At 32.5% G+C, this 23,851-nt stretch overlaps 4 protein-coding genes across 16 annotated transcripts in view; 3 read left to right on the forward strand and 1 right to left on the reverse strand.

The window, feature by feature from the left end:
- Positions 1–830: 830 nt before the first annotated feature.
- LOC108742279 (protein quiver) lies at positions 831–5,187 on the forward strand. 6 transcript variants are annotated; one of them, XM_018477427.2, is made up of 5 exons: positions 831–1,229; positions 1,598–1,642; positions 2,535–2,582; positions 3,604–3,750; positions 4,488–5,187. In XM_018477427.2, the coding sequence occupies exons 1-5, from the start codon at positions 1,202–1,204 to the stop codon at positions 4,676–4,678; spliced, it is 459 nt and encodes a 152-aa protein (XP_018332929.1). In that variant the 5' UTR covers positions 831–1,201; the 3' UTR covers positions 4,679–5,187. The 6 variants fall into 6 exon arrangements, with proteins under 6 accessions (XP_018332929.1, XP_018332931.1, XP_018332932.1 ...); XM_018477429.2 differs by lacking the exon at positions 1,598–1,642 and having other exon boundaries at positions 842–1,229; XM_018477430.2 differs by lacking the exon at positions 2,535–2,582 and having other exon boundaries at positions 845–1,229.
- A 610-nt stretch (positions 5,188–5,797) lies between these two features.
- Positions 5,798–8,600, forward strand: LOC108742264 (NAD kinase 2, mitochondrial). Its single transcript, XM_018477402.2, has 6 exons — positions 5,798–6,403; positions 6,651–6,927; positions 6,979–7,189; positions 7,301–7,480; positions 7,539–7,806; positions 8,037–8,600. The coding sequence occupies exons 1-6, from the start codon at positions 6,361–6,363 to the stop codon at positions 8,267–8,269; spliced, it is 1,212 nt and encodes a 403-aa protein (XP_018332904.1). The 5' UTR covers positions 5,798–6,360; the 3' UTR covers positions 8,270–8,600.
- Positions 8,601–11,650: 3,050 nt separating this feature from the next.
- Positions 11,651–23,851, reverse strand: part of LOC108742288 (diacylglycerol kinase 1) — a 39,727-nt gene continuing 27,526 nt past the window's right edge. For 7 of the 8 annotated variants that reach the window (XM_018477450.2, XM_018477449.2, XM_018477454.2 and 4 more), the window contains 14 exons: positions 23,446–23,635; positions 22,999–23,163; positions 20,624–20,785; positions 19,175–19,297; positions 18,989–19,113; positions 17,927–18,164; positions 17,599–17,798; positions 17,377–17,529; positions 16,245–16,521; positions 15,584–15,849; positions 15,359–15,514; positions 15,094–15,301; positions 12,342–12,523; positions 11,651–12,285 (listed from right to left, as the gene is read on the reverse strand). In XM_018477450.2, coding sequence (XP_018332952.1) covers positions 12,196–12,285; positions 12,342–12,523; positions 15,094–15,301; positions 15,359–15,514; positions 15,584–15,849; positions 16,245–16,521; positions 17,377–17,529; positions 17,599–17,798; positions 17,927–18,164; positions 18,989–19,113; positions 19,175–19,297; positions 20,624–20,785; positions 22,999–23,163; positions 23,446–23,635 — 2,535 coding nt within the window. In that variant the 3' untranslated portion in view covers positions 11,651–12,195. The remainder of the gene's footprint in view (positions 12,286–12,341; positions 12,524–15,093; positions 15,302–15,358; positions 15,515–15,583; positions 15,850–16,244; positions 16,522–17,376; positions 17,530–17,598; positions 17,799–17,926; positions 18,165–18,988; positions 19,114–19,174; positions 19,298–20,623; positions 20,786–22,998; positions 23,164–23,445; positions 23,636–23,851) is intronic. The other variant, XM_018477455.2, reaches the window with a different exon arrangement.
- LOC108742289 (proteasome subunit beta type-6) lies at positions 13,117–14,447 on the forward strand. Its single transcript, XM_018477457.2, has 5 exons — positions 13,117–13,312; positions 13,372–13,439; positions 13,499–13,630; positions 13,685–13,959; positions 14,258–14,447. The coding sequence occupies exons 1-5, from the start codon at positions 13,229–13,231 to the stop codon at positions 14,383–14,385; spliced, it is 687 nt and encodes a 228-aa protein (XP_018332959.1). The 5' UTR covers positions 13,117–13,228; the 3' UTR covers positions 14,386–14,447.

The raw sequence follows: 23,851 nt of genomic DNA on the forward strand, positions 1-23,851 counted from the left end.
ATTAAATGGTAACTCAAATTTTTGAGTTCGATCTATTGATCGTAGATCATATTTTCGTTTCGTATAAGTTTTTAATTTGATACTCTAAAAGTCTAAGGATTGAGTGTCTTAAAATGATTATACAAACAATTAAATCTATTGCAGCATGATTATAAAATCACAATCAAAATCGAATGAGTATAGGACTCGCGTTTTAAAAGTTCCGCATTCAATTAAGCTTAGGAGCTTACGTAGAAAGTAGTTATTTTATAATTATTAGTATCTTTTAAATTAAAACTTTGCTTGTAATGATTAAAGAATGAATGGATCATTATTGTTATCGTCATAGCGTTGCCATTCCTAAGACTGTGGCTGGACACACACCTCCACTCTTTCCTATCCTGAGCTAACTTTCGCACTTCCCTAAAACTAGAACATCCCATATCCCCAACAATTTGTGAACGGTAATGTAATCTGGGTTTAATTTTGCCCATCTTAACTCTCGTTTCTCCTTCTAATATGTTTCTAAAATTAGTTTTTTATGTCTGAGAAGATGTCCTAACAACCTATCCTGTCTATTAAATGGAAAGAAAGGATAAAAGCACATTTTATGTCAAAGTGAAAGATAAAGAAAATCAAAAGAAGTTTTGTGGTACAATCCAAAACTCCATATAAAAACTTTTAGAAAGCCCTTAAGGTAGGATTACAGACTAAACTGCAAAGGTTTTTTAAATGTCTTTATGAGCAATTTTGGCTTGTGACGTTTTATGCAGGGTGAGAAAATAAATAATTTTCGCATTTCTTTATTTATTTGTGTTAGGGGATTTTAGTTTAGCTACAATTGTAAGTAGTACATCGTTTTCTTCGATGTTCTTGTTTGAATTTAATTTATTAGTACACTTCTGATTTTTCATGATTCCGTATTTGACGCATTCGCGTAGTTTTTTAGAAGCGCGAGATAAATCAATAGCAAACCTACTTGGGCTGCATATCGCGAGCATCGCGGTAACAAATATTAAGTACCTATAACAGTGTGTTGATACGAAATGATTTTACGAAAACGGTCATTAAATGATCGAAATGTCTACAGAGATTTTTTAATGTAGAAAATGGAACTTGTTCTGAATATTCTATACAATTACGCTTACAATGAATTTGAAGGGTTTAATGAAAACGTTACATATCAGCGACTGAAGCAATTCGACAATAATTTCCGAAAATAATGAAGAAAAGTGTTGCTCCTGCACTAGGTAAGTAACGCTCAACAATATTTTTATTTGCAACTTTTTTTATTGGTACCTAATTTTCGTTCAATTTTAAACGTTTTATCAAAAAGTATCTAGGTATAATTTTGCGAATGAATATATGTATCATTCCGTTGAATTTAAATCCTGAAATAAACTTTTACTATTATCTTAGCGAAAGCATAAGTATGTAACTAAAAAACATCTTGGTAAAATTAGACATAAATGCGGAGAAAATGTATAAGTAGGTTACCTAGTAGTAACATATTTATTAATAAACGAAACAACCTACTCATCTTATGTAAAAGAATATCATCATCAGTTTCATTAACATTTCTATTGTTGTTAATCTATTTTAAACGTTGTATTTTCAGTTCTAATACTCTTCCTTCATACCTCACAAAGCAGATGTTGCATTCGTAAGTTAACAGATTCATTTTTAATTTCTGAAACATTGTGTTCTAACATAATCTACTATCAAATTGTTTTTTCTAATACGTATTTCAAAATGCTATCCTACGTATAACTTATAACACTACAATATTTGCTCTGTTGTATCAGTTGCTAAATTATTGTATAGTTACGAAAACTGTGATACGCACAATAATTTTTTTGTAAAATAAGAACGTTCAAGTTTAAATGGGAGCGGTGGTACAGAAAGGTAGGAAACTGCAGTTAAAAAAGTTTTTCAAGTTAAATTTGAAGCTAAGAGAAGATAAAGTACTTAAATGCGCTATTATTTTTTATGTCTTTTTTTAACGCTAATTTTTAACAACTTCGCACTAAATTAAATTTAGCAGAAGTTTCTCGTATAATTAGTTAAACTTCCGAACCTCCTTAAAAATCGAGTAGGAAAATAATGGGATGAATTTTTACGGAACGATCTATTTACATTTGTCGCAACATATAGTTACTTGACGGTATTCGTGTTTTCAAAAATTCACATTAAAAGTTTGTAGGAGTTCCAAAAGTTACCACAACTGATGCTTGACATGAAAGATTGGTCAGGAAAGTAACATAAATATCATAAATATAGAAATTTCTTATGGTGCAGATACATTTGGCATGCTAATGTAATTTTATTTTACTGGTTAGTATTAAAAATGAAATGCATGAGACTGGCGTAAATCCAAAATACAAATAATCATTTAAGAGTAGCTGTAGACACAATGATTCACAGTGCGTAAAGTACACTAACGATAGTGCACTACCTATCATGAATGTTTTAAATCTATTTTATATTATTGGTAACTTGTCAGCTTTTTTTATAGGTATTCATTAAAAATACTAATGTCCATCTCTTTTTTCTAGCTCTAATCCTGCTTGCAATAATAAATTTAACAAAAGCAGAATGTCAAAGTAAGTGCATTTTTTGTTTTCTAATCCTTTATTAAACATAAGGGATGGGATTACTATATTTATATAGTATGATCCTGATATCAATTATTAATATTTCAAATAGTAGTAGCATTAAAATTATAAATATAATTTACTTCCTTTTGTAGAAAGCTTTATACATATTTGAAACACTAAAATTATACTTCAAAAGTTTTAGAAGATATCACTATTTTCTTAGAATAAGCCTAGTACCTTTACAGTATCTAATTTCAATGCATTGTAACAAATGCATCTTCAAAGGAAGCCAAGAAAGTAAACAAAAAGGGATTAAAATTTAATAAGATGTCTATTATGTCCAGTGTTATTTTTATTATAGAAAACCTCGCAAACAGGTGAAACACTTATTTTGATCTGTTATTAACAAACTATTTTCAAAAATCGCGTAAATAGCCATTATCTTCTCTAAAAAATTACCAGGATCTCATTGCACAATTTATTTGAAAACGTTATACATTTTATCACTTTTTCGGAATTTCTTGTTTTTTTTTCACGAACTTTAAGAGTCTTAACATTAATGTTAAGATTGAACAATGAGGAGATTTAAAAGTAATGCTAAGCATTGAATTTAAAAATATTTGTCGTCGACAACTAACCCAATAAAGTAGGTATTTTTTAATGGTAATTAGTCCAGGACCCAATTAAGTATCAAGTACAAAGAAAACCAAAAGTTTATCGCGAGGATTTTGCCATCTTCCGCAAGGCGGATGTTAAAATACTTGCCGAATAAATGCTATAAGAGGGAATGTTGCGCTTTCCTCCCTGAAATTAGTGAAAAATATACTACTTTCGGTAGGGGTTTGGGGAGTTTGCCGCACTTACAATAGGCTCGGGTGATAATTCACACGCGGAAGAGAATGTCTTACTTTCTTCCTTGGATGTATAATATATTAATTTAAAGTTGTAAAGTAATGTTTATAGAGGTTTCTAATCTGCCTACGAATAATGTTTGTACCATAATTGTTTAATTATTTGCTGTTTTCAGCTAGACAGATTTATTGCTATGAGTGTGACAGTTGGACGGATTCGAGATGTAAGGATCCTTTTAACTACACTGCCCTTCCTATGGATCAACCACCGTTGATGACTTGTAACGGATGTTGCGTTAAAATGGTTAGACACGCTAAATCTCGTAAGTATTTGACCGTATGTAGATCTTCAATTAACTTTAGAAATACGAAAAGTATTATCGATGCAGATGTTCATTTCTGTCCAATAATGAGGGTTAATTAAAAATGGATGGTGAATTTTGGGAGATAAATGTAAGACTGTATTGTAGGGCTGTGTTAGTATAAACGTTTAGACCATTGCTTAGCATTCTGGAGTCTGTCCTGGCCCAAGTTTCTCTGGGGTTTCCTTAGATCTCTCAGGCAAATGCCGGGACAGAAAAATATTTCATGTATAATCTTTCAATCTCTTCTGTTTTCATTTCGTCTGTTTCATCTCTCTCACCCTAACCGCCATTCTCACGGTTCCTGAAAGGTAGCTGAAGAGGGCCTTTCGCCTTACCCTCCGATCGCCTAGTTCGGAGAGACTGCCCGACCACCAGATTAGATGGTGGGAAAATTAAACACCCAAAAGGACCAGACATACTATTACCAAGAACGTAGTCTAGCGGTCTAGATCATAGCTTAGCATCGAGAAAGACACCAGTTGATTGTGGGTTTATCTGACGCGATACAATTTTTTGTATGGTTTATGCTTCACTTCCGTTTCATTTATTTTTCTGTAAAAAACACCCATCCACCCATTTCCACGATTCTAAAAGGCCTGCCTATCCTACCTTCCATCGCAACGTAGTTCGGTGGGACTACCCCCGCACTAGCATGAGCTGGTACAACAAAGTAATTTTTATTGTTTTCTTTCTAGCGTACGAAGTAGTTCGTAGGACTTGTACATCTCATTTGCAAATAAATCTCTTCATGGTGGATCATGTTTGCATGATGGAGAGCAGCGGAACAGGGCATATGTGTTTTTGCGAAGAAGACATGTGTAATCGTTCGTCCAAAATATTTATAACTGTTCCGATTTTTATACCATTGATCACATATTTTTTATAATACCTAGCTCAATCTTAATCTTTATTAGTTAAAAAATTATAGACAACAAATGTTCAAAACATCCACAATATTTTTGCGCAAGAACAAAAGGTATAACCAGATGTCTAAATATCTACCTAATGTAAAATATTTCACGTTAATCTCATATACTAGAAATAATTCTAAGTATATGATTAATCTACGATTTGTTGTTAGTACCTACACAGAATCAGATTTGTACGTATATATTTATTTTTGGCGCCACCAAATATTTAAGTATACATACATATTAGGTGAATGCATTTTTATTGCTGATGTTAATGTTTTTTTATCTTTTTATTATAAATACCCAAGCACGAATATATTACATTATACATTAATGCATTGTACTGATGGTAGACACAAACTTCGTTGAAAAATAAAATAGTTTATTATAGAAAATGATTATGAAACGTTCATGTTTAAAACGACGAGTTGTTAAAGTTGAGAAATCTGTACAAATGATAATACAATATGTGAAATTGCATGAAAGGAACTAATAAGTTTAATTAATAAAGTAGTTCACTTGTAATTAATGCGTTTTATTTGAATTCCTATTAATTAAATCTTTCATTTAAATCGTTCATCCTAGTTTAAAGAAAATAAAGGAATGCACAGTTTTAGTGCCCGACACTATCATAAGAGCAGTTCCCATGGTATCAGTCCCATTAATCTGATCATAATTGTGTATAAAAAAAATATGTGTGCTGTCAGCAAAGTAGTATTACATAAATGAAAGTTAGTATAAGCAATTTCTTATGCTGAAAGTGTATGATGTGTTGCGTACCTATATACAAATAATTCCTTTAAATTTTAATCATTGATTACTATACATCTATTAAAAAAGCATGATGGCCGACATTAGTAACAATGCGACAACAATTGAAAAAGAATGATGGCCGACAACAGCAACAATTAGAAAAGAATGATGGCCGACATCAGTAACAATGCGACAACAATTGAAAAAGAATGATGGCCGACAACAGCAACAATTAGAAAAGAATGATGGCCGACATCAGTAACAATGCGACAACAATTGAAAAAGAATGATGGCCGACAACAGCAACAATTAGAAAAGAATGATGGCCGACACAAAGTCATAGTATTGTTCACAAAAGTGAATTTCGACCACTCGAAGCAATGGTGCTAACAGTTTTGAGCTCACAGTTACTGGATAGGAGGGAAGTTCTAGTCTGTATTAAAATCTGCGGTTTTTTGTTGATTCCATGTTGTTTATTATGTTCATATCATAGATAAAGGATATAACCTGCAATTCAATGAATCTGTCAATCTGTAATCTACAGCAATTTTAGAATAAAATATCATTAACTAAGAACAATAAAGTCATATTACGATATCACAAAACGAAATGACAACTTATAACACAGAGTTTGAGATTGTTATTGGTGTATTACTGTTGTATTAGATTTTGCTGGTGTTTTACAATCATAAAGTGTCAAGGTTATGTTTCTACTCATCATTGTAAAACTTGTGTGGAAAAAATAAATTATAAAAAATTTAAAGGAGTAGTAGACGTAAACGTTTAATGATAAAAAAAAATGATATGTTGTGCATAAAACTGTTCGATATTTATTTCTAAACATAATCTGCAACGTTACTTTCTAGAGTTTAAATGAAGTTGATCTTATTCATTTTCTTTTCCAATGTTTAAATATAAAGTGCAGATTTTAAAAAAAATTATTTCAGGTAAGAAAAAATGAACTATTTGCCGTTATACAAAATTACCATAATAGAAGTAGATATATTTGTTGTTATATAGTTTCACAATATAACTCTTATTAATTTGATTGCTCTAGATGATTCTTATGTTAGATAATGTTTGAATACTCTGTTGATATACACATATGAAGTAGGTATTTAGAATTTTATGTAACATATTTTAATGTTTAAAATAAATATCAGAAGTTAGTTTTTGCTTTTTGTAAACTATTAGGTACCAATAATGGCCTTGATAAAAATTCACGAAGATATGGAGACTGCAAACTTCCTCTTAAAATGGAAAATGTGTTAGTTGTGTCCAAATTGTCTCGATTGGAATATGAAAGATCGAAATTTAAATATATAAGTGAAGATGAATTAAAAAAAGAACTAGTCAGTAGAGGTACCGATTATAATAGTCTTCTCTATAATCATGATTTGCATAAAACATTTGAGAATAAAGTTGTTGAAAGTTTTAAAAGTTTTAATGCTGTTGTAAAAGTGGTTAACAGGTACTAATATTAGATTAAAGCAGAAAAGCTGTTAAATTTTGTAACTTTTAGATTTAGTTTAAAAGAGGAGCAGACTGAGTGGGCCGATGTAGTTGTGCCTGCTGGTGGTGATGGTACTTTTTTACTTGCTGCCAGTAGAGTAAAAAATAATTTAAAGCCTGTGATTGGATTTAATTCTGATCCAAGAAGATCTGAGGGGCATTTGTGTCTTCCGAAAAAATATTCATCTGATATAACAAAAGCTATTGATGAACTTAAAAATGTGAGTAAGTGATTTTCACATTTAAGAAGTTAAACAGTATCTGTGGTTTAAACATGTGAAAGATATGATTTTGAAACAGCAGAATAATTAGTTATAATTTATTTATTTTAGGGAAATTTTCAGTGGTTACTTAGAAGTAGGATAAGAACTTCCTTATTTTGCCAAAGCAAGAAATTAGTGCCAAAATATTTACACATTGTTGAAACTCCAGAAGATGCTTATTCATGTGAACCCACCTACAAATATGCTGAAGATATGGGGACAATTCTACCTTTTCTAGCATTAAATGAAGTACTAACTGTCTATATTTGTAGAAAATTGATTACTAAATTGTTTTAATGAAATTTAGGTTTTTATTGGAGAATCTTTAGCGGCCAAAGTATCACATTTAGAAATGTATTTAAATGACAGTGAAGAATCAACTAATCTGAAGAGCTCGGGTCTTTGTGTTTGTACTGGTACTGGCTCAACATCATGGCATATGAGTATCAACCGAATACCAGTGCAAACAGTTGCCGAGTTGCTAAGGCTAATGGACATTGAAGCTACAGAAGATAAAGATAGTTTAGCTACTGTTTTGGCCGATATTTACAATCAGAATCTACTGTTCAATCCAGGTAAGTGCACATTTATGTACTAATAAGGTAAAAAGCTAAATGACAATAATAACAATAATATGTAATAGTTTAGTTAAAAAAGTTAAGTACGCTCCTACTTGCGATATCCGGGATATTAATTTAATCGGAATTTTTAATTGACGTGTTGAGCATCGTTAAATGCCAATATTCGATGGTTGTAGGGTGTAGCGTTTTTTTTTCTTAAAATCAATTTATAATTTATATTTCAGATGATCCTCGAATGGGATACACTGTAAGAGAATTAATTTCGGTTGGAGTTTGGCCTCAACCAAAAGGTCTTAAACCTAGGGGTTTTGTTAATAAAATTCAAGTCAGGTCTAAATGTATAGACGCATGCCTAGTGGTAGATGGAGGAGTTTCTTATGAATTTAATGATGGCGTTGTGGCTGTGTTAGAAATTAAACCTGAAGATGCACTTCGAACAGTCATACTGACAGATTAATGGCTTTTTACATGTTTAGTTATCTAGGTTTAAAAATTTAAACGAGATATTTTATAAATATTACAAGATAATGTACAGTTTTGCAAAGAAATAATTCATTAAGGACAACTTAGTGCTTTTACAATGCATTTTATGTATACATATAGGGATATAAGATATACATTACAAATAATTTACTTATTGATAGAAAATATGATTTTATTATTGTGCAACTCATTTTTAATTACACATAAGAAAGGTACAAAATGTTTACGCTGTATTGATAATCAACGGGAAACACTGTACATTTTAAACATCTTTATACGAAACAAATATATATTTTTTTATGAGATATTGTTTCTATTTTTCTTACCCGTTAATTAAAATAGCGGGGAATCGGTAAGATATTTTACAGATAAATAAGTTTCCATAATAAACAACGCCCTCGAAAGCCTGCACTCAACTTATAAAGTTGTGTGTAAACTTGATAATTATCATGAGTTAATTTAATAAATTCCACTATCAACCTTCCATTTTCGTTTGATATTCAAATAGTAATTCTTCAAGCTTTTCGTTTATTTTTCTTAGTAAGGATCTATTTTATGATCAACTATATAGGTTTAATAGAAATATGAAAACGCCATTATTATTTAATAAACAGTGGGACCTCATACTTACAATGAATAACACTATTTACGTTCTTTAAACACTAATGCAACAAGTCAAGGCAAAATGCTTAGTTATTTAAATTCTAGAATGTATATAATAAATAATCATCCTACACTAATACATAGTCTTTGATTTTATAATACATAGTTAAAGCTTTGTAGCAATTTCAGTTTTTAAATAAAAATTATTTAACAAAAAGTTTCGACGACATAAATTAATTTATTTTTCATATTTTTATTAACAATTTTGATACACAACAAAAAAGGTACTTATATACAGTTACAACATAGTAAAAACATTGTAAGATAAGTTAGTACAAGCACTACATGTACGCAATGAATGTAACAATTTTTTGATAGGCAATATATATNTAATTAGTCTTATTTTCTTATTTATATTGCTATTCATTTATTAGAAACCATATTTAGTAATAGCTCATTCCTTTTTTTCGAAATTTACTTTTGTAAACTATTTGTTTAATCAATTTCTTTGTGTTAAAAATTGTTTGAAAAATTAGATTTAAAGGAATTGTTTGTAAATAGGTATGCAACACATCGTACACTGCAGCATAAGAAATTGCTAGTATAAACTACATGTACTTAATTAAGAAAGGTACATGTTTTTTAAATTCAATTTTTTTCGCCACGTTCAATTTAATTTACTTACTCTATAAAGAGATTACTAAATTCATTAGTTTCCTTTTTTTTTTGGCACGTCATTACTATCACTAAGAAGTGAACAACTACTGCAAAAAGTAAATGTGAAGAAAACCTTAATTCTTACTATAATAATATTAGGATCGTAATGAACATTTTTATTGCAATTAGCTTCAAGAATTTAAACACAAAGTAAAATTTGACAAAGTCATTTAACTTTTTACACTTTAAATTTCTGTTCTTGATGTTACATTAGTAATGGGTAAGCAAATAAGTGTAAAAATTTTCTGGTTCAAGTTGATGTTAAAAATAAAAAGGTTTCAACTGCAACATACAATAATTTTGATTTGGTTGAAGCCTCATTACAAGTTTATTAGACATAGATCTCCTGTAATCTTCATTACAATCCTTATGAAGATAAATCTTCAAGCTTAATTTGCTTAATGAAAAGGGAAAAATTCTTATAAGTTTTTATGCAGCTGTTGTTTTATGTGATAACCCTGAAACAATTTTTGTCCAAAATGTCAGCTTTATTTAGCATTCTTTTTAAATTACATATAAACCCACTTGATATGTGTTATTATTACTAACTTGTCTATCGTATATTGAACACTTTAAAATTTACAAGGCAGGGAAAGGCGTTTTAACGCGATTTGTTGACTAGTTGGACATGAAAAATTTTTATATTTTTAATTTTAAAAAAAATAAGTTAACACACCAATAACAAATATTATTCATTTTTGGGATTCCCTTAACTAACTAAGTTTCAAATATTCCGATAATGTTGCGTATAAATAATTCTTTAATTCACATGAGGACGATCATGCAGTTCCTGGGACAGTTCCCATGATATACGCGTCTGTATTTTTTTTTTTATAATATTATTACAAGTGTTTCCCTGCTAATAAACTTTTTGTTAGTGCAATTAGTACGATTGGGGTTTAGTGATTTTCGTCACATATGTATAATTAAATGTTGACAATAGAATACTTAAAATTTTTAACGCGTTTTCATTTTAATTGGGATTGTTATAAAACATTGTTGTTCTTTAGAATAGCTAACAAACGTTTAGGCAGATTGTCAATATATTGCATTTGATATTAGGAAAGTATTCATGTCTAACTGTTTTGTGAAGAGCGTAATGCTATACACCCAACAAAAGTCAGGAGTGGGCAGGAAAACCATGCTAAACTATCAATGTGCAAAGTTTCACATTTGGCTTACTGCGCAACCTAGAGGTTTAGACCTTTGCTTAGCACTCGAGAAGACACCGGTTCGATTCCGGGTTTGTTTTCCCTGGTCTACGTTTCTGAGGTTTACTTGTTTCAATTAGACAAATGCTAGGGCAGTAATATTCTACAGATAATATTTCGTGTCCTCCTGTCTTCATTTGGTCCGTCTCATCTTTGTTACCCTAACTACCACCCACCCATTCCTATATTTCCTAAAGGAGGACCTTCCACCCTACCCTCAGGTGTAGCCTGGAGGGACTGCCTGCCCACCGGCATTAGTAGCTGGTAGAATAAAACACCCAAAAGGTTTTTTTTTGTTACACTCTGTGTGATCCCTGTATAATCAGCCTGAATACTATTATAGCTTAAATACAACAATAATTTAAGACTTTCTGAAATAATTCAGTCACGCTACATGACAATCTACATACCTGAACGTTTAGTTAAACGTTTTCCAGAACATCCTTGTTATGTGTAAATGATCTTTATCTAATTTTAAAATTTAATAAAGTTTATGATGTGTTTTTTATGGAAGAGGTGAGTAGCAATGACTTGCGTTTTAATACGTACCTACTCTCTCCCTCGGTATAGTTAGTTGATAAAAGTTTTAATGCTTCTTAAAAATAAGCGAAAATTATAGGTATCTAATTATTTAGATTATTAATGGACATGTCATATATAGAAATGTACGTATAAATATATAAACAAATGTACTAACATTAGTCTCACTATAAAATTGTACACATGTTTTCAAAAATAATGTTTAAAAAGCACTGNCACTTTACTGAAAAAAAAAAATTAAAATCTACCTGTTAATCTTTTAAAAATCAGTGTTATTCCCTTTTTTATTAAATGTTCACAATTATTTATTGAATTCATGAATTAAAATATATTTAACATAAAAAATCATAAAATTATAAACCGTTGCAGGTTGGCGAACGAATACTGTTCTCAAAAAAGATATTCTTGTAGGCCCACGTTATTTTTACATTTGGCAAAAACAGAAAAAGACAAAAAGTAGAATATTTTCTTACAATACCAGTTTTTTAATAATTTTAGCACATTTCATCTAAAACCAGCAAATGTACAACTGCATTAGATTTTATGGTCCCTAGTATTGAAACTATGTAAATTATAGAGTTTAATAAGGTGCTGTTACTAAAGTGCACATGCATCTGTTTTTTTTGTAAATTATGTGTAATTAGGACTGTTCTTAATCTTTAGTTGACTTACTTCTAAATAATACTGTTTAAAATTGCACATATTCATTGTAAACAAAAAATAAGTGCTTTAAAAAAAATAATTATTGTCTTTAATAATAATAAATGACTAGAGTAACGGTAGTCTTTAAAACTTTGGTAGAACTGGAATTAATAGGCAAATAGCCTACCTATTTTTTGAAAAAACTAAAAATACCTTTCCCTTTTTCTGGTGGCGGAGCCATTAACATAGGGACTTGGTTTTTGTGGCTAATATGAATCTGAAAAAAAAAACCAGTAAAAGGATATCATAAAGTGCAGTTACAAAATATAACACCTCTGCAGCTGGTTGCATCCATGGTTCTCCATCGATTTGCATTGGAAAAGTTTTTTTTGTAGTAATCGTAACAGATGAGCATTGCGCTAATCTTCTTCCACTTGCTCTTAAACCTGTTCGTACTTGGCCCATATGCAGACAATTCTCTAATCCAATAACTTCGATTAAACTATCTCCTATATCTGGAAAAACAACCAACATAACGAAAACTTAAGGTAGCTTAATTAAATAATGAAATTTTAAGTATACTCTCATTATTGATAAGTATTTTTTAAAATGTCAGCATAAAAAAATTAAATAAAAATGTTATTGTTTTGTTTGCAGTAATTAGTCTTATTTTCTTATTTATATTGCTATTCATTTATTAGAAACCATATTTAGTAATAGCTCATTCCTTTTTTTCGAAATTTACTTTTGTAAACTATTTGTTTAATCAATTTCTTTGTGTTAAAAATTGTTTGAAAAATTAGATTTAAAGGAATTGTTTGTAAATAGGTATGCAACACATCGTACACTGCAGCATAAGAAATTGCTAGTATAAACTACGTAATACTTCTTTGCCCTGTGCTGACAGCACTCATAATTTCTTTTATATAATTATTCATGTATGAAAAACCGATACTTATTAGTGTTGAGGTCATTGAGAAGTTTTTTACAATTAGATTTAAAATTTCAGTATAACTTTCGTTCATTATATTATTTGCTCCACTGTATGATTAATACACATGGATGATGTCTTATCTATGGATGACATCATGTCTATGGATGACATTTAGAAATCATGCGCTGAAACATAACCAACAATCATTGATCGTTGTTTTGGAGTGATAAAGCACTTTAGTGAATATTTAGGTATACAGTTTTTGCTGTTTAAAAATTGTAAGAAAATGAGTTTAGCTATGAATGCTCCTATTGCTAGCTACGATAATATGTGTTCGCATGACTGGATAGATGCTCCTCATAGTACAGGTGTATGTAATGTAAAATTTGTGTATATTGATTAAACACTAAAGGTGTCTTTTCTTTTAAGACCTCTATAATGGCAGTTGAATTTGATGGTGGAGTTGTTATTGGAGCTGATTCTCGTTCAACCACTGGGTAGAAAATTTTGTTGATAAAAAATATACCAATTATTAAGTTGCATTTCTTGATTTCAGAGCATACATTGCAAACCGCTATGCTGATAAGTTAACGAAAATAACAGATCACATTTACTGTTGTCGTTCAGGATCATCAGCTGATACACAAGCTATTGTTGATGTGGTGGTGTATAATTTAAATTTTCATGCGTAGGTATTTAAAACTATAACATAAATCAAAAGAATTACTTTATATTCTCTTAGAACGGAGCTTGGTGAAGCTCCTCTCGTTGAAAGTGGAGCTGCTGTTTGTAAGGAACTGTGTTACAATTACCGTGATTCATTAATGGCAGGTTTGATTGTTGCTGGATGGGATCGTAAGAAAGGTGGGCAAGTGTATTCTATTCCAATAGGAGGAATGTGTGTTCGGCAACCTGTATCAATTGGAGGATCTGGTTCAACCTATGTTTATGGCTATGTTGATGCAAATTATAAACCAGGAATGACTCAAAATGAATCAGTGGAATTTGTTAAAAATTGTGAGTAAAAATATAAATACTTTATAAATAAGAGGGTAGATAAATTATTAACTAGAAGATATAGAAAAGAATAGGTGACTAATGGGATTTTCCTAGTTTATTAGAAAATGTAAAATGTACTTCACAAGGCTCAGTTTGTATTTCTTCTTTGTTTAAATGACTATTATGATACTACCAAGTATGATGAGCTCACTTTTTTTGTGAAAACACATATCTTAGAAAAGTCTTTACATGATCTTTTGACCAATGCTGTATTTATTTGGTTTATAGGAGAGTATCTAAATGTTTTTTATTTCAGCGCTTGCTCTTGCAATGGCTAGAGATGGCTCATCAGGAGGAGTTATTCGCATTGGCATTATAACAGAGAAAGGTATCGAGAGGCACATTTTTGAGGGCGATTCTATTCCAAAATTTTATGAAGGTTAATTTAATGTATAAATAAATATTGTAAGTCTACTTTTTAAAGAAATGAATGATCTTTACATTTACGTTTGTTTTTTTACACATGAGTATGTACTGAATTATATTATTATATTGAAATTGTCAGTTTGTAATAAAGTTGGGCAAATATTCTTGGCATAAAACATTGTATGATGATGAAAATATGATTAAATTTTGGATTTTGTCACGGTGTAATCAGGTAAAGGGAGAGGGGCAAATCTCTAACCAATTTGAAATGATTTGTACATGGGATTTTGGTCCAGAAGTGTCATAGTATATCTACCGACATTACCTCTTTATTTTCGGTACTATAAGGGGGATGCTGCAATTGCGAGTAACGTTGTTTATGTTACATTTGAAACGATCAGCTAGTATTCGAAAATTACTATAGCTAGAAAATTTGAAAGTTTGTCGGAATTATTCCTCGATGTATACTAGAGAAGGTGTAAGGACGTAATCACTTTTGATTTAGAGAAAATCCAACGCATGAGAATTTATAAGCAGCAATTGTTCAATTATTGATAAAATTAAAAGTAATTTGAAGCATGCAAAAGTATTTTGACTAGAATCAAGGCAAAAAAATTATGAAATGATATGTTGAAGATCTAAAGCATTAGATCAGCCGATTACTAATAAAACTATAAAATGACCTTTCTTTTACAGTTTTAGGATTATCTCTATCGTTTGACTTACCCTGCACTGCTAATTTGAGATCGATGGAATTGAAACTGCTTGTGCTCAACTCTTTTTGTGTGCTAATCCGTTTTTTCTTCTTTTTCTTTTTGAGATTTGCTATGTGTTCTCCCCATAAATTCGACCCTCCGTGAGTGTAGGGTATATTGAGTAGAGCAATTCCCTGAAGTGCGGGGCCGTTTGCCAAATCCAGCGATACACCATCGCACTGTAAATGCCATACGTTTTTTATATCCGCAGTGTACGTAAACTTTAATCGACTTACAATAATTTCTACGTGCTCGTGTAAATTCTTACAGGAAGCCGCGAATTGTTCCGATGTTGCGTATTCAAAATACCACAATTTGTTTTTCATTCTGCTGTTGAACTTCTCTGGATTTTTTTCTCTCTCCAGGTGAAACTTAACACAAATAGCAGCGTCCTAAAATATTCCCAATCAATTAAAATTCTGTTTCCTTCAGAATTGTTGCACTGTATTATTTGTAATTACCACTCCAACTGAGAAGTAGTTGTTGATAATATTGTACGGAATTTTATAATTGAGAGGGTTGCGATTTTGCTCAGGTGGATTCGTTTCCTTCACATCAATATTCCAGCGGTCCATCATTACCGTGGTCGCATTCTTCACTTTGTGTAAAATTTTCTGAGCCGATTCACCCTCATATCCACCGCCCCACCGAAGGCAACGAGCCAAATCGTTTCCTGTACCTAAAGGAATCACAGCTACTCCTGGTTGACATTCCAGTTCAACTTTATCTATAAAATAATATCGTCTTAAGATACCGTTACGTATAATGAAACTTTCCCACATCCATGCCCCGAACATTAGTAGACTCTGTAATAAGTTTTTATTGAGAGTCTGAGAAGCGCTAGGCCTCGAGAGTCATAGATTCTTGTTCTCCCTCTTTTGTTCTTCTAATTCACTCAATTAATTTGATGTAACAAGTATTTACTTCAGTCGTAAGCAACGAGATACGTAGGTAGGTACTTATTTTTGTATTTGGTCTTTAAAAGTTTTAAACCCACTTTTGCCCGGTGGTATCTCCATTTCAACAAAATTCTTTCTGATTTCTACCAATTTTTGACTTGGCAAATGATCGATAAACGTGTGTATAAAATGCAATAATAAAAGAATTGTCACATTAACTTACCCATACTTTCTAAAATCCACCCCACTGTTCCGTCACCGCCGCAGCAAATTACGTTAAAGTTTGGAACGTCTTTGAACATAGTTAAACCTTGCATGGGACCCCCAGTTGCCAAGTTGTGAACTTGTCTGGGATTCAAGATGTACTGAAATTTTCTTAGAATCCGTATTCCTTGCCGTCCTCCAGATTTAGGATTAATAAAAACTAAGACAGGTATTGTGTTTGGGGGTGGGGTTATTTGAAACGACATGGGTGGCTGTTTCGTATCATTTTTCGAAACCTTTAATAAAAATACGTTAATAATTAATGTATAAGGGGAAGCTTACATATATTCTGCTTATCACCCTTAAGGAGCATAAAAATAAAAATTACTTTGCAAAGACTTGATTGACTTTTTGACATGGATACATCGTTAAATTCGGTTAAAGTCCTTACTCACATGACGATGGTACATAATACTACACAAAAACTGTGAAACGAACCACAAAGGATGGAACAGTGTTCGACACTGAAGGATTAAATGGGTTAAGCATGTTGGCTGGGGTCTTTTTTGAACTCTGCACAACGAGGGATGGGCACATTATAATTTGCTTAGTGAGAATGTTTTATAGAAATTTTGGATCGCTATAACTTTTACAAAAGAGTGTGTTACTGAAACGGTTGTCATAAAAACCTATGTATTTTCATGAAATTTTGGTGTGTGGGCGACTCATCGTATGTCGAAAGACCAAGCCTGGCGGGTCGGTTCGATTACGAAATCGTCGGACTGAACGTTCCGACCGTTGCACCGCGCAACGTCCAACCATTGCACCGCGCGAACTATCAAACGATGCGCGGTGAATCGGTCAATCGTTCGAGCGACTCTTCGGCCGTCGGCCGACTACGCCTGGCTTGTCGGTTTGACTTTGAAATCGTCGGAGTCGAAAGTCTCGACCGTTGCACCGTGCATCGCTTTTAAAGTTCCTCTTTAAATGTACACGGTCGTGAAAGGCACAAGACAGAAAATTTAAAACCGGCGCAAAAGTTCATGGTGGCAATCTTCACATGACTAAAAGTAGGTATTTTTTTGAGTAAAATCATCGGGTGAAGCATGCATCAGGAACCTCTACTTACTTGTACTTGTGACAATACTTACATAGCTTTCTGATCCATATCGAGATCCTCGTTTTTGAATTGATTTTTGCCTATCTAAAACTATTGGACAAATAGCAGTGGGTGGCAGGATATGCATAGCATGTTCTCCTAAATTGCATTCCGACTTTACATGTGAAACACACTTGTTATGCAGCTAGAATGGACGTTTGTTGTGATTGATTTTCATGAAATAGTGTTGAGCAGATATTATTTATTAACATACTGTTATTTGACACCATCGGCAGTGCAATCCAGTTACACCGGCTTTAACCGTTTTCCGACAGCGAGCACATTTCCCGTGGCAATTTCCCTCCACCCAGTGGTGTTGCATGGTTTGGGAAGACTTTTTGCTTTTAACGTACGTCGCTATGCAACTTGCGGGTGCTCTTTGAACACATCTTTCATGGACGGTGTATTTGCAAACTAGAATGATATCCGATCGTTAAAAGGAAGATTGGTACAATTTAATGGCATATGATCCTCGTTAAGTATCACCCTGTATGTTTTTAAGATTCCCGTTTGTGTAATAAATGTAAAAAATTGCGACGTACATGTACAACAAAGGCCCTTTTTTCCAAGCCCTACAAGCATATTTAAACATAGGTTGCAGTAAGCCGGTCTACTGAAGTGTTTGAGCCTCCAAAGGTGATTTCCATCCTCTTTAACATTTGTATCCAGACCCAGTAGAACAAGAAGTGGAATTGTTGTAAGTCCACCTCTTTTCCATTCGTCCAAAGAAACAGTACCGTCCGCATCATAATCGATTTCTACCATCATATCTTGTAAAATCTATAAGTCAATGATTTTTGTTAACATTAACATTCTTTTACAAAAGAAATAAGACGTCAATGTTGTATTTTGTTTTTTTATAACAGGCGCCGCCCTAGTTGTTTGAAGAAGGCAGGGGACTAAAAGAACGATTCGGGGCTTTCCCTTGCTCCCATCTAAGTTTTATAGCTATTATTTTGTTTAATATGATTGATGGTATTTACGTTTTCTTGATGGAAATTCATGATCACTAAATAAATAAACACAACTTAATTCCCACAAAATTAATAAAAAGTTTACAATTGTTTCGCCTCTCCTTGAGGCTTCTTCAGAAGTATTACTTATTATTTTGTAATGTCCGTTATTATGTTGAAAGAGTAAAGTACATTCGGTCAGTATTTCCACATACGCGTAACTTTTCAAGCAATAGTTGTAGAAAATTAAGAAATCCTTTTGTGTACTTACCTTTCTCGGAATTTATTTGAAGAAAATCTAAAAAGGTATCGTCCGCTTTGGAAAAAGGCGAAGATTTAATGTACGAAAAAAAAAAAAAAGAACGCTCTAGTTTCCAAGAAAAGTTGGAAGAGTCCCTAATGTAATAAACTGAGACGGAATTCATTCGCAATGTAATGGAAAGCGAATGTTAATGCTTTTTAAATTTTCGACAATTCAATAAATTTCCCGATTCCTTTCAAGATGCCCACTTAGTTGGCGAAGCACGTGTCAAAGTTCTTAAAATTTCCAAGAGAAAATGTAATTTCTATGAAACGAAAATGACCCTGTACGTTCTTTGTGTCTTTTTTTGTTTATTTTTGCTGTAAAAGGGTAGTTAGTTGGTCATTTACCGGCTTAAGTTCGGATACATCCCATCCCAAATATTCTGCAACTGTCATCATTTGATTTATTATGCAATCCATTTCATTGGTATCTAAAACACCATTTCCATCAGTATCATATAGACGAAACATAACTAAAAAGAGAGAAAAATGTGAGAAGGCTTGGCGCGAATCTGCGACACCATCCATTATTACATTCGAGTTTGTCTTCTGGCCTTCCAGCTTCGAGTAACGACAAGTAACATACAATGTCCTTTAACGACACTTTAACTGAATAAACATCAATAGAACTTGGCTTTCTAACGATATGTCGTAGTTCTGTAATAAAACATTTAAACTTAATGTGCAGCATAAAAAACCAAACGAACTAACAGAACTACGAAAATCCTCAAAAAACAAAACAACCACGAAATAATCCATAAGTGGCTCAGTTCTTTTCAGCATTCTGATTAAGTTGAACTTATTTCAACTTCCCCCAAGCATGCTCTTTCAAACAAAGTGGATAAACTCATATCTAATACACACAATTAAATAGGAAGATAGAAACAAGCCTTGAAATTATAAGATCCCTGTTGAACTGCTGCAAGGATAACATCAAGTTATCAATAAAATAAAGAAGGATGTTGCTGGGATGAATTTTAAATATGCGCTTAATCACTTTATTAAATACGTAATTGGAGCCTAATATAAAAAGTAAAATCGAGTTTTGTGGAACTATACCAAAGAAACACCATTACTTAAAACTCCGCAAGTTCTTAACTGAAGATGACACCCTGGGTATCGAAACGTCTTTTAAAAACTAGGCTCAACAAAACGTATAAATAACGAAATATTCAACGAAATTTCGACCCTTTTCTTTAATTACCATCTAATTTTGCCCAAATCTCATTTGATTTAAAGCAGCGTCCATTCAAAATCAATAATGATTCGGTTATAGCTTGGCAGGAGATCGCTTATAATTCAAGTGGGTATTTCATTCCACATTAGAGATTATGTAACGGCAAGCTTTATTGTCTTCCGTTTCCACAGACTACAGAAATAGGATTCGGAGCTGACGTCATAAAAGGCATTCGTATAACGATTATTAAAACCTTTTATTTTGAGATACGAATCGTTAGGAATCGTTATGTCAGTAAACAAGTTCTTTCGTCTTTTATGTTCGAGAAAATGGGACACCTAAATGATCAGTTACGTTTACAGAGTAGCTTCATACAAAATCGAAACGAGAAACGTAGGCTGAATGACAATCGGAAAAATAATTCGTCGTTTTAATTCCGGTTTTACTGTAACCATATACTTTTATTGATACGAGCCAGCAATTCGAGTTGAACGTAAGTAGATGCCCACATTTTAATTTAATTACTATTATAAATACCGAAATTATTTCAAAGAAGAAATTAGATTATAGACTGGTTAAATTAACGCTGAACCAAATCTTTTATTGGATAACTATATCATATGGATTTGAGTTGTTAAAATAAAAAACAACATGCTGAGCTGAAATGAATTTGTGTATACATATAGATGATAGTAAAATAATGCTGAATTCCTGCTAGAAAGAATTTAACTAAAAAGAGGGGTTGAATGATAACACAAGTATTATCCTGGATATGTGCATCTAGCAAGATAAATCAAACAATTTACCTTCTAATTTTCCATTATTGATGAGTAAAGAGTTATTTGATTTTTTTGAAGAATTTCTAGATATTTGGCTGTGTGATGGGGATGATTCGACGCTTTTTTTACTCAGGACTTCAGTGCATGAAAATGAGGTATGGGTCACGGTCAGCATAGGATGGACGGAACCTGAAAATAGATAAGACTTTCTTTTATATACAGGGTTAATTAGAAAAACGAAAGAGAATTATTTTCTGTAGACAAGTGGGTTGTCACGTTGTCAGTACTTCCCCTCTCCCACGCTAGGTACATTAAATAGACACCCCCTGTCCCATCTCAGATGACCAGGCATTAGTGAATTGCCCATTTCAAAGTGCCGAAATGTTCTTTGAACATGAATCTCATTCGACGTTTAAAAGAAATGAAATTCTTCAAAAAGTGCGCGATCGTCGCAGTACAGAAGAGGAACTGAAAGAGATAACAGGAATTTCGTGGACTTCGTTCCAAGGAATCCTTGCTGAAGCTTTAAACATCAGACCCGTCACGATTGCTTTGTGTTTTCCGATGGCCAGAGAGTGCATCAGGACATGAAAGAACAGGCACAAGCTGACCCTGATTTTTTTAGTCAAAAGTCGTCATAGACACGGGAGATGAATCTTGGTGTCACATGGTGTTGAAAATCAATCAGTTTTTAACAGCACGACAACGGTTTTTCTCGACTGGAGAAACCTATTGTCGCACGTATGAGGTCAATCTTTTGAGATAAACACGCAAGGAAAAGTAATTTGGAGGGTTAACATTATTTATTATAGTTGAATAAAGAAAAATACTGAAGTTTTTTTTTAAGGTTCGTAAACTAGAAAAAAAAGGAAATTATCTAATAATTTATTGTAGTTCGATAGATACAAAAATCAGAAATTGTTTGACGAGTGTAATAGATTGTATTAGAGAGCATAGTTAGATAAGGTTTGAAATTAATATTCTCGATATACCAATTGAGTAAAATGCACCCATACAAAATAAATATCACCTGTTATCCTGTAAATGTCATCCAACAAATGAATTTCCATCGTTTGGCAATGTGACACCATTCAACTCCTATTTCAGAGTTTACTCCCTTCGCAATGAACGAGCAAGTCATGTACAATATATGAAGATTATAAATATATATGTGCATACATCTTCACCACGTAAGCAATAGAGAATGGAGGGTTGATCGGAACGTGAAGGGAATGCTTGCCAGAATAATGTGGAGATAAGGTGACGCTTCCCGAGGGTAGATAAGAGCAGCAACGCCAACGTAGTCGATATTTTTTCACATGTTAGGCAATGTATTCAATATAATTAAAAGTGACTCTACCTGAGCTTGACTGGTAATGATAATAAAATTATTACAAACGAATGGAACATGACATTGACGGAAAATAGTTACATACGTCGGAGTTTAATTTTTGGAATTTGTGGTCGAAAGTTTGTGCAATAACAGTTACATTTGCATTTGCGCGTAACTAAAATCAATGCTATCAGGAACAAAACAATTTACTCAATTATTTCCGTATCAATGAATATTAATTCCAAATTGCATCCTTTGTGCTGCAATAAATTTCCATAACTTTTTACAATGCCTAAAATGATTTATTGTAGATAGATATGCACCGGACAAATTGATGATGTAGTGAACAATAAATTGGTAAAGGCTTTCACGGTAGTAGGTGACCTTATGTAGTCTTAATTCGGGTCTAAAGGCCATGGTCGGTTGGATTTGCTTCCTAGGACCTCTGAAGAAGTTCACCACTCGTGCTAGCGAAACTTTAGGAAACAACTCCAACCGACGACAACGTTTAGATCCGAATCAAGGCATCATCAGTTTATGAAATAATAAGTTCGAAACTGCGATCCATATTGTCGACCAAGAAAAAACTTTTTTTGAAGTGAAACTTCTTTATATTTCGGTAAGAAGGACATTTACTAGGGCATAAAACCGAAAAGTGTAACGTCACACATCAAAGCGTCACGCATAACGCGCTACGTGTGACCCCTGGCGGATATGACCAAAAGGAGTCATTTTAACAAGCTTGAAAAGCTAATGTGTTAGTAGCAACCGATAATCCGAAAATTACCATTTCGACAAATTGTCATCTGCGTTTGTGCTTGTTTGTTTTGATTTGTAATTCCTTTCTGCAGTTTTGTGTGATGAGAGCGTAAAAGTTTTTAACAAAACTAAACCAATATTCCGCCCGCTCGAAATGTTGTATTTGTAATTAGTTAATGCAATAGTTTAGGTACGCCAATTTTTTTTTTAATACTACTTTAATATACAATCTAAAGAAGTTTCACTTCACATATATAGTTCAGCTTGCATTAAGCAACTGTCCTACAGTAACAGTTCTTTGAACAGTTACCTGATTTTACTCTTGTTGTGGAAGTGTCACTATCGGATCTATGATGACCAAGCAATTTCTCACCAATTCCTTGAATTTTTTCCACGAGTATTTCACCGTAGTTACTACCTTTTTCCGACGTTATTCCACTTTTTTCCATGTTATCGTTAATTGCTGAACCGCCATCTATAAAGATTAAAGAGTGGACAAAAAAATAATACAGAGTTTAAACTTTTAATAGTGCGTCCGTTCTAATACATCTTCAATTGTTTGTCACTAATTTTTATTTGGAAAGCTCGATAATATTGTTTCGATCGATTGTCATCACAGTTGCTACAGGAAAAAGTTAATTTTTTTTGGAAAATCGTACATTATACATATTGCGCTGTTTGTCAGTGTCAAGAAGCAACGCAATGAGTTCCTGGAATGTTCAATTTTGAAAAACAAATGGTAAAAACAAACACCCACCTCTATTGTGACTTGTAATGGGAGCGCAAGCTGTTGTTGAACTCAAAGCAGCCATTTCCTTAAATGCTTTGCCATCAATTCGAACATTGTGACGTACGAACGATAAGAATAAATGTCTGCAAAGCTCCTCCGGGGTCCTTAGTTCCAGGAATGTGTCGAGAAACTTGCGAAAATTCTCATAGTCAATTTCCTGAAATAAACGGTCATAGTTTTTTACATGCCTAACTAAAAATCCTCCGGACTACCCCCTTTTGTTTTTTTTTTTTAACATTGTACGGAATTAAAATTTGACTGACGTGCTAATATTATTATAAATGACCAAATAAGCTTTCTGCAATTAGTTTGTTGACCGTCTTAGATTATAGATGTACATCGACTTATTTAAAATACTTAAAGAGAAATTAAA

This window comes from Agrilus planipennis, unplaced genomic scaffold (assembly GCF_000699045.2).
Source record: "Agrilus planipennis isolate EAB-ADULT unplaced genomic scaffold, Apla_2.0 scaffold223, whole genome shotgun sequence".
Classification (NCBI taxonomy): domain Eukaryota; kingdom Metazoa; phylum Arthropoda; class Insecta; order Coleoptera; family Buprestidae; genus Agrilus; species Agrilus planipennis.

Coding starts and splice junctions, on each gene's coding strand:
- LOC108742279 (XM_018477427.2), top strand. CDS start 1,202: ATGAAGAAAAGTGTTGCTCCTGCACTAG. Junction 1,643..2,534: donor ACAAAGCAGATGTTGCATTC/GTAAGTTAACAG, acceptor TCTTTTTTCTAG/CTCTAATCCTGCTTGCAATA. Junction 2,583..3,603: donor AACAAAAGCAGAATGTCAAA/GTAAGTGCATTT, acceptor TGCTGTTTTCAG/CTAGACAGATTTATTGCTAT.
- LOC108742264 (XM_018477402.2), top strand. CDS start 6,361: ATGTTTAAATATAAAGTGCAGATTTTAAAAAAAATTATTTCAG. Junction 7,190..7,300: donor CTATTGATGAACTTAAAAAT/GTGAGTAAGTGA, acceptor TATTTATTTTAG/GGAAATTTTCAGTGGTTACT. Junction 7,481..7,538: donor CTTTTCTAGCATTAAATGAA/GTACTAACTGTC, acceptor AATGAAATTTAG/GTTTTTATTGGAGAATCTTT.
- LOC108742289 (XM_018477457.2), top strand. CDS start 13,229: ATGAGTTTAGCTATGAATGCTCCTATTGCTAGCTACGATAATATGTGT. Junction 13,631..13,684: donor TATAATTTAAATTTTCATGC/GTAGGTATTTAA, acceptor ATATTCTCTTAG/AACGGAGCTTGGTGAAGCTC. Junction 13,960..14,257: donor AGTGGAATTTGTTAAAAATT/GTGAGTAAAAAT, acceptor TTTTTATTTCAG/CGCTTGCTCTTGCAATGGCT.